We start from the raw sequence: 10,000 nt of genomic DNA on the forward strand, positions 1-10,000 counted from the left end.
TAGTAATCTTACTATATCTCTGCCTCTTGTGTTTGCGAACCTAAGTTCCAGTCTGGCGACTTTGCGTTGAAGTCGCCGATGGCCACTGTGGGATGGTGATCTGGGAATAATTCTGCCAAGTCGGTTCTTTCTATTCTTCTACCTTGGGGGGTAGGTATACCGACGATATTTTTCAGCGCTTGTAGCGTCTCACGTTGACTCTGAATGCTATGCTTCGCCGATTTGGGTTTCCGGTCTTCTTTCTTCGTTTTGCGCTAGGTTGTTTTGACTAGTAGCGCAACGCCTCCCGCGGCGTTGCGCCCCCCTGGCCTGTCTGTCTGTACATGTTATATCCTGGGATGCGGTAGCTCTTTGCTTCTTATCCGTGTCTCCTGGAGCGCCATGACGTCTATTTCTAGCGCGATAGTAGCTCCAGTAGCTCGTTTCTTCTTCTGTGTTAAAAGACGCCACTCTGTCGTCACTATTTAGATAGTAACTGAACTCTAGTAGGCTCCGCCCACCGGAAAGTTGAGCGTTCGAGAACGCCATTGGTCGGTAGGACGGTATTAATACAGGTCGATTTCTATATAGAAATCATTGTATAGGAAAGCTACTGTTAGAGCAACATCGAATAATTCTCAGTGAATTCTTTAAATTTATCCGATTTATAATACTAATCTACGATTCGACATGTCTGGACGTGGAAAAGGAGGTAAAGTTAAGGGAAAGGCAAAGTCCGTTCCAGTCGGGCTGGACTCCAATTCCCAGTAGGACGTATTCATCGACTCCTTCGTAAGGGAAATTATGCCGAACGAGTTGGTGCCGGCGCCCCGGTTTACTTAGCCGCAGTAATGGAATATTTTGGCAGCTGAAGTCTTGGAATTGGCCGGTAATGCGGCTCGCGATAACAAAAAAACCCGTATCATTCCTAGACATTTACAGCTGGCCATTCGAAACGACGAAGAACTCAATAAATTGTTATCAGGAGTAACATTGCTCAAGGTGGTGTTTTGCCCAATATTCAGGCGGTTTTGTTACCGAAAAAAAACCGAAAAGAAGGCATAAGTACACATTTCCTGAGAGAGGAAAGCGACAAATAAAATATCGGCCTTATCAGGGCCACAACGATTTTCTCTAATGAATTCGACAATTGCATATATTTCGTTCTGACAACAGGACGTCTCGATTACAATGTTTATCGGAAAGTGTAGTGAAAATTTGTGTAAGGCCCATACCGCTTTCTCGCCGTTACAACATATAAGTTGAGACGGTGAGACGATACTTGAATTAATGGGAGCAAACAGAATTTCGGAAGCGTGATAAAAAATTTTTCAAAGAGAAATTTTGGCGAAAATTTCACTATACTTTCCGATATTTTCACCACACTTTCCGTTATTTTCACCACACTTTCCGTTCATGATTATTTTCGCCAAAATTTCCGTCTGAAATTTTTTCTTCACGCTTCCGAAATTCTGCTCGCACCCAGAAGGCAGAGGTAAACTTTCATTACACTTTCCGTTATATTTATGTTTTCACTACACTTTCCGATACTTTTATATTTTCACCACACTTTCCGTTCACGATTATTTTCGCCAAAGTTTCCATCTGCAATTTTTTCTTCACGCTTCCGAAATTCTGCTCGCTCCCAGAAGGCAGAGGTAAACTTTCATTACACTTTCCGTTATATTTATGTTTTCACTACACTTTCCGATACTTTTATATTTTCACCACACTTTCCGTTCATGATTTATTTTCGCCAAATTTCCATCTGAAATGTTTTCTTCACGCTTCCGAAATTCTGCTGCTCCCAGAAGGCAGAGGTAAACTTTCATTACACTTTCCGTTATATTTATGTTTTCACTACACTTTCCGTTATCTTTTATATTTTCACCACACTTTCCGTTCATGATTATTTTCGCCAAAACTTCCATCTGAAATATTTTCTTCACGCTTCCGAAATTCTGCTGCTCCCAGAAGGCAGAGGTAAACTTTCATTACACTTTCCGTTATATTTATGTTTCACTACACTTTCCGATACTTTTATATTTTCACCACACTTTCCGTTCACGATTATTTTCGCCAAAGTTTCCATCTGAAATATTTTCTTCACGCTTCCGAAATTCTGCTCGCTCCCAGAAGGCAGAGGTAAACTTTCATTACACTTTCCGTTATATTTATGTTTTCACTACACTTTCCGTTATCTTTTATATTTTCACTACACTTTCCGTTATCTTTTATATTTTCACCACACTTCCGTTCACGATTATTTCGCCAAAGTTTCCATCTGCAATTTTTCTTCACGCTTCCGAAATTCTGCTCGCTCCCAGAAGGCAGAGGTAAACTTTCATTACACTTTCCGTTATATTTATGTTTTCACTACACTTTCCGCTACTTTTAAATTTTCACTACACTTTCCGTTTTCTTTTATATTTTCACTACACTTTCCGTTCGGGTTATTTCGCCAAAATTTCCATTTCAAATTTTTATTTCACGCTTCCGATATTCTGCTTGTTCGCGGAAGGCAGAGGTAAACGTTCACTACACTTTCCGTTATCTTTTATATTTTCACTACACTTTCCGTTATCTTTTATATTTTCACTACACTTTCCGTTCGGGTTATTTCGCCAAAATTTTCAATCAAATTTTTATTTCACGCTTCCGATATTCTGCTTGCTACCGGAGGGCAGAGGTCGATTAAGTTTGACGATAGTCGTGTCACTAAGTGTTCTGGCGATGTTCTAAATTTACTGTAGTCTCTGGAGATACCCTACATTTTGTTTTATAAAAGAGAAGACATTAGTAGATCAAGATGTTCACATGATGTGGTGCTTGCTGCTGCTGCAGGTTTTTCCGGGTTTTCCTGCAGCTGAAAAAGCAAATGCGCCACTGGAATCATCAATGAAGTCGCCCCTCCGGAGCGTCAATTAAATTTTGTTGTTTCATAATTTCATGATTTGTATTACTTTCTTGACCTGAGACTTACTTCAAAAATATAAAAAATACACACGAATTCATTTCATAAGCTTTTGTGTTCTGAAAAGAACCTTTTTTTTATGGAAACGGTAAGGACAATACAGGGGGAGGCATTAAATTCAACCGCCAAATCCGTACAAGGTTCGACCTTGCCTTTTCAGGGCGTATACAACATCCATGGCTGTGACGGTTTTGCGTTTCGCATGTTCGGTATATGTTACGGCATCTCTGATAACATTTTCGAGAAATACTTTGAGTACTCCACGAGTTTCTTCGTATATCAAACCCGAAATACGTTTAACACCACCTCGACGGGCTAATCTTCTAATGGCAGGTTTCGTTATTCCTTGGATATTATCACGCAATACTTTACGATGACGTTTCGCTCCTCCTTTTCCTAAACCTTTACCTCCCTTGCCACGACCAGTCATTTCGAATGTTAAGAATAAATTATATACTGCACGATACGAATGAAATACTGTTAGTGATACTAACGACAGACTTCGACTAAAGTTCTACACCGAACTCGGTCGGGTTTTGTTAAATTTCATGACTCCGCCCACAACTGGAAATCGGACCAATGGCGTCTCGTCTAGATGGTATATAATAGTTGGCGTGTATAAGCCGACTCAGTTCATATGTTGTCCGTCTATCGTTCGGTATACATTTCGTTCGTTACAATTCGCAATAGGTTTTGAAAATGGCTCGTACCAAGCAGACCGCTCGTAAATCGACTGGAGGTAAAGCTCCGAGAAAACAATTAGCTACTAAAGCAGCTCGCAAAAGTGCACCGGCTACGGGAGGTGTTAAAAAACCTCATCGTTACAGACCCGGTACTGTTGCTCTCCGAGAAATTCGACGTTATCAGAAGAGTACTGAATTGTTGATTAGGAAATTACCCTTTCAACGTTTAGTTCGAGAAATCGCTCAAGATTTCAAAACCGATTTACGATTCCAAAGTTCAGCCGTCATGGCTTTGCAAGAAGCTAGCGAGGCGTATTTGGTAGGACTCTTCGAAGATACGAATTTGTGCGCCATTCACGCCAAGCGCGTTACCATTATGCCCAAAGACATTCAGTTAGCAAGGAGAATACGCGGAGAACGAGCTTAATTTCATATATATATATCCCAATATATATTGAAAATATATACAAAAAAAAGGTTCTTTTCAGAACCACAAAATGCAATTGATGAAAGAATTCGTTTATCGATAGATATGAATGAATGAATGAATGAATGTATGATATTTTCAATAACTCGCATCACGTAAATATTAAATCACGGGTGTTTGCAGAACATGTTCAGTATGATCCAAATATGGATTATAATACTGAAATTTTTTACTTTCCGAAACGAATCTTTCGAAAAGATCATTTTTAGAAACGGCTGAGATAAATAACGAAAAACAAGCGATCACTGAATGAAAGATCGCTCATAACATCACCATCTTTTCGTAAATTTCCTCTGATTCATATTTTTGAATACCTGGCATAAATCTCGAGTGACTTTTTGTAATATACCCTATACCAAAAATGAATCGTTCTCGAGATATTCGATCGTTTATACAGAAAAAGTAGGTATTATTCGGTTCTCGAGCCATTTCCCTATAAAATTGAAAACAAGTCTCATAGAATACATAAGCTATTATTGATTCATCAAAATATTACATTCCGTCGTCTTGTAGGAGGAGTAACATTTCCAAAATGATGAACGAGGTATTTGGAGTCGATGAGTAATTCTGAAGATATAAAAATCAGTGATTTCTCAAATGGAACACCCTTAGTTTGGAAATCTCGAAATGATTTTGACTCATTTTCCTGAAACGATCCCAATATCAGAAAATAAGTCAACTGTTCACAAGACATATTTCAATGAAATAGAAAGACAGAGCAATATTTTTTAATTTTTACTCTTTTACGAAATTATTCGATTCATATCAATTCGATAGTCGGCGGCGGCGGCGGAAGAAATATTATTTATCTATTTTTTTTCTGTTTATAGGGATAGGCTAGGTAGGTAGTTCTGACTATTTATTTATATATTTGTTGGACAGTTGAATTATATACGAATTCTTGTAAAAAAAATTGTGGCCCTGAAAAGGGCCATTTGTTTTCTTAGACTTCGTCGCCGGAGAGAGAAGTCAACTGATAGAAGAATTTACTTCTTCTTTTTTGGAGAGGCAGCTTTTTTGGCTTTCGGAGAAGATGCCGATGCAGGGGTCGCTTTCGCGGTTTTCGGTTTGGGTGCTTTCGGCTTTTTTGTTGGTCCTTTGTTAGTTTTCTTTGCTTTCGAAGGAGACTTGGTTTTACTAGCAGAAGTCGCGGACGAAACCTTAGAAGCGACGGTCTTTTTATCCTCGGCAGTTACCTTTTTAGGCTTGGCTGCGGCAGCCGCTTTCTTTTCCGGAGAGGCTTTCTTACCTTTCGGTGATGCAGCAGCCTTCTTGCCGGTTTTAGCTTTTTCACCAGCTACGCGTTTAACGGGAGTTTTTTTGGCCTTCGCACCGGCCGTACCGGACGTTTTCTTTTCGGTAGCCGACGGTTTTGCCGAACCAGAAGATGCCGATGCCAATTTGAACGACCCGATGCACCTTTTCCTTTAGTTTGTACTAATGATCCGGAAGCAACCGCAGATTTAAGATATTTCTTGATGAAAGGTGCCACTTTTTCTGCGTCAGCCTTATAATTCGCCGCAATATATTTTTTTATGGCTTGTAAAGAGGAACCACCCCGTTCCTTCAATCCTTTAATAGCGTTATTAACCATTTCCGACGTAGGTGGGTGAGAAGGTTTACTTCTTGGATTTTTAACTTTCTTTTCTTTCTTCGCAGTAGACTGTGCCTGCGGCGACGAAGATGAATTAGCCGAAGCCGAAGAATTCTGATTTTCTATGTCTGCCATAGTAAAAAAACAACTGACAATATATTCTCGGAAGATAGATGCTACACTCGTTAGGCGTCTAGAGAGAATGATGTAGTCCTCTGGTGTTCCGTTTGTTTAAATATTCTGGGTCGAAGCACAGGCGGACGGGAGACTGAACGCTCGACATTCTCGTTAGACACGATATTGACGGCTTCCATTCTGCTGTCGAAATGTTCGCATCAACTTCTTTACGAAATCAATGCCGGTTTCCTATTTAGACTTCGACTAGCACAATAACGTGGATAGATTCTACGTATTCCGAAAATATTTTCTGATAAGAAAAAGCTAATATTAAACCTCGACAACTCACAGTAAATTACAATGAAATATGAAGTATTGATGATTTTGACGTAACTCCAGACAATTCCTTTCCGAAAATACTCGTAATCGATGATCTGGAAGGAACCTTCGAATAAATATCATAGGCGCGACTGTCTATAGAAACATGATACATTAGCCGATAATACTCGATAAATACACGAGTGAATAGGGGCATCGAAGAGACCTCGTGTCTACCTTCATACACGACTATAACCAAGAACCGACGCTTCTAATAGCATCAACATTTTCAAAAATTATCCCTATAAAAGTGTTCGATGAAAACGGCATTCGAATAATAACGAACGTTATTAATGTTATATTCGATAAGATATAATCATCGTAATATACTTTCAATAAAAAGGTCGATACTACAACACGAACGAACGAACGAACGAACGACGATACTGTGAGCTCTATCTATAACGGAGTAATACACACCCACCCCCACCCGAAATATATAAATCGTCAATGTTATAGTCGAAATCAGAAATGCTAATCATAAACGTTTTTAGACAACATATTAGCACGTAAATAAAAAAAACACGTTAAAAAATAACATAAGTAATAGAGTACATGACTAGTATAACAGTAACGAACGTTAACTTTTTAGGTTGATAGGTAGGTAAGCACCATCTAAATATAGGTGGCCAAAATTATTTATTATCATCGCGCGTTTCACGAAAGGAGGTAACAATGTACTGATAACAAGGCAACCCAACCGAGTGAGACCTAGCGCCCTAGCAAAAATAAATTATCATTCAGCGTCGAAACGATATTGTAAGAATTCTTTCTTAAATATTTTGTGGTTCTGAAAAGAACCGTTTTTTTTAAGAATGTATATCGTAGCCGGAATAAGTAAATTATTTCGAACTGGTATTTTCGTAACTGCTTTGGTGCCTTCGCTGACGGCGTGCTTCGCCAATTCACAGGAAGTAACAGACGTACTGCAGTCTGAATTTCTCTGCTCGTAATAGTCGATCGCTTGTTTTAATGAGCAAGACGGGAGGCTTCCGCTGCGATACGCTCAAATATATCATTACGAAACTGTTCATGATGCTCATCGCTTTACTGGATATTCGGTATCGGGATGGATTGTTTCAATACTTTGTAGATATAAATTGCGTAACTTTCTTCTCTCCTCTTCTTTTTCTTATCGGTCTTCGATATATTCTTTTGGCCTTTCCGGCCTTCTTCGCAGCCTTTCCACTAGCTTGGGTGGCATTCTGAAAATTTTATTTCGTCAATATCAAACAAACAAGTACTATCGTGCAGGTTTGCTTTCGACTCAGTGTAAAAGACGCTTGACGATCATCTTCTGTTCTTTCAGGATTTGGGACAGCTCCCCTACCCTTTCGGATGATCATTGGCCTTGAGATGGGCCAATGGGTACATGACTGATGGATGAGGCATGAAGTCCTTAGACTCAGTGCAGCACTTCACGGGAAATACCCTAACAGGCTGGGGTGGGATGGATGAAAAAGTTATTCATCCTTTATACGGGGGACATGAGGGCCTTCATTCGACAGAGTTGTCGGGGCCTTCTATATCGGGAGGGTCGTCTACAGCATAATCTGTGGCTTTCCCTAACTAACGGGGTTCGTGAGTTTCCGTTTTTTCGAAAACTCTTCATTCTCGACTGAATGTGACTGCCGAAATGGAAGGCAGCTGCAAATCTCTGCGGATGGCTTCATTCCGCACGAACCAAGGAGCATTCACAATCATCCTAATTTGCATTTTTTGTAACCTTTCAAATGGAATTGTTGGACGGAGCCGCTTGTCCCAGACGCCTGAAGGTACATGATGACAGGCTTGAACATCGAGTTGTAGATCTAATTTTGTTTTTAGACTAATCTTGGATTTTCTGTTGATCAGAGGGTACAGACCGGCGATCCGACCCCGATCATTGATCTTTACGTTCATGATGTGCGGGTTCCAAGTGAGGCATACGGTCTATAATGGCGAGGTAACTTTACGCGCTTGCAGTCAATCGCTTCCAGAGACTTCACTTTTCTGGCGGAGAAGATAGTAATCTCCCATGGTTACTCGCCTGAGTCTTTTCCGGGTTTACTCGGATCTTCCATTCGAGGTACCAGCGTCGAGGTCGTCATATGCACGTTGCATGTAGACGACGCCTTGCTCACGCCCCTGGAAGACGAGAGTAGAGCCGTGTCATCGGCCGTTAGGGATATCTTCACTCTATCGGACCTGGGAAGGTGCTTGTATAGAGTGAGTAACAAACGTCGGAGAGTGCACGGCCCCCTGTGGCACTCCAGCGAGGATCTCTCTGTTGTCGGACAGAGAGCCCTCTACTCTAACCTGAAAGGTTTTGCCTCTCAGGAAAGATCGTCGATCCACCGGACCAGGCCCGAGGTAGTCTCGAGCGCGTTTAGCTTATGTATAAGGCCTTCGTGAATACTCGGTCGAAGGCCTTGAAATATATAAAAGTACTTATGTACTTTTTTGTTGGTATTCAGCTCGCTGATGGTGTTCTCGAATACCTTAGAGCTGTAGTTCAGTGGAGTGATCTCTCCTGAAGCCGAATTGTTATTAGGCCGAACATTTCGGTCCTCAACTTCTTCGTTGAGTCTTTCAGTACGACTCTTTCAGCCAACTTAGCCGCCGACGAGAGTAGGTATTCGGGCGGTAGTTCTGAGGACAGCGGTTCTGTCCTGTTTTCGGGAGCATGACGACGATCGCATGCTTCCACCTTCTAGGGAAGTGTCTGAGGGCAACGAACTGTGATGAGAGTCAGCAAGAATTCAACGTGTTTTCCGGGAGTCTCTTCAGCAACTTGTTAGTTATTGAATCGGCTCCCGGGAGCTTCTTTGCTTTCGCAGCATTGATAAGGACCCTTAATGCTCCTCCATAGAAGTGGACGGATGTCGTGTCGTCATCCTCGAGAAGTCGGTGAACCGGGTCTTCCAGCAGCTTTATCGCGGTCGATGTCGTTCGTCGTCGTCAAACGTTAAGTTGAAAACTGACGTTCTTCGTGTCTGCAAAGGCTTAAGCCTTGTCGGCGGGGAGCGTAAAAGACGCCACTCTGTCGTCACTATTTCAGATAGTAACTGGAACTCTAGTAGGCTCCGCCCACCGGAAAGTTGAGCGTTCGAGAACGCCCATTGGTCGGTAGGACGGTATTAATACAGGTCGATTCTATATAGAAATCATTGTATAGAAAGCTACTGTTAGAGCAACATCGAATAATTCTCAGTGAATTCTTTAAATTTATCCGATATATAATACTAATCTACGATTCGACATGTCTGGACGTGGAAAAGGAGGTAAAGTTAAGGGAAGGCAAAGTCCCGTTCCAGTCGGGCTGGACTCCAATTCCCAGTAGGACGTATTCATCGACTCCTTCGTAAGGGAAATTATGCCGAACGAGTTGGTGCCGGCGCCCCGGTTTACTTAGCCGCAGTAATGGAATATTTGGCAGCTGAAGTCTTGGAATTGGCCGGTAATGCGGCTCGCGATAACAAAAAAACCCGTATCATTCCTAGACATTTACAGCTGGCCATTCGAAACGACGAAGAACTCAATAAATTGTTATCAGGAGTAACCATTGCTCAAGGTGGTGTTTTGCCCAATATTCAGGCGGTTTTGTTACCGAAAAAAAACCGAAAAGAAGGCATAAGTACACATTTCCTGAGAGAGGAAAGCGACAAATAAAATATCGGCCCTTATCAGGGCCACAACGATTTTCTCTAATGAATTCGACAATTGCATATATTTTTTTTTTATTTTCTTGTCATCGCTTTTCGATACAATTGTTGACGCAGCACGATATGCGATTGTTTCTTTCTTGC

At 41.2% G+C, this 10,000-nt stretch overlaps 1 protein-coding gene across 1 annotated transcript; it reads left to right on the top strand.

Moving 5' to 3' along the window:
- Nucleotides 1-3,652: 3,652 nt before the first annotated feature.
- LOC141484502 (histone H3) lies at nucleotides 3,653-4,131 on the top strand. The gene has a single exon (XM_074179494.1). The coding sequence runs from the start codon at nucleotides 3,653-3,655 to the stop codon at nucleotides 4,061-4,063; it is 411 nt and encodes a 136-aa protein (XP_074035595.1). The 3' UTR covers nucleotides 4,064-4,131.
- Nucleotides 4,132-10,000: the final 5,869 nt, after the last annotated feature.

The sequence above is a fragment of the Leptinotarsa decemlineata genome, unplaced genomic scaffold, assembly GCF_025532065.1.
Source record: "Leptinotarsa decemlineata unplaced genomic scaffold, Ldec_3_MD MMD2_tig00005872_RagTag_RagTag, whole genome shotgun sequence".
NCBI classification, from domain to species: domain Eukaryota; kingdom Metazoa; phylum Arthropoda; class Insecta; order Coleoptera; family Chrysomelidae; genus Leptinotarsa; species Leptinotarsa decemlineata.

Excerpts from the sequence above, each read along its gene's own strand:
- LOC141484502 (XM_074179494.1), top strand. The coding sequence starts at position 3,653 with ATGGCTCGTACCAAGCAGACCGCTCGTAAATCGACTGGAGGTAAAGCT.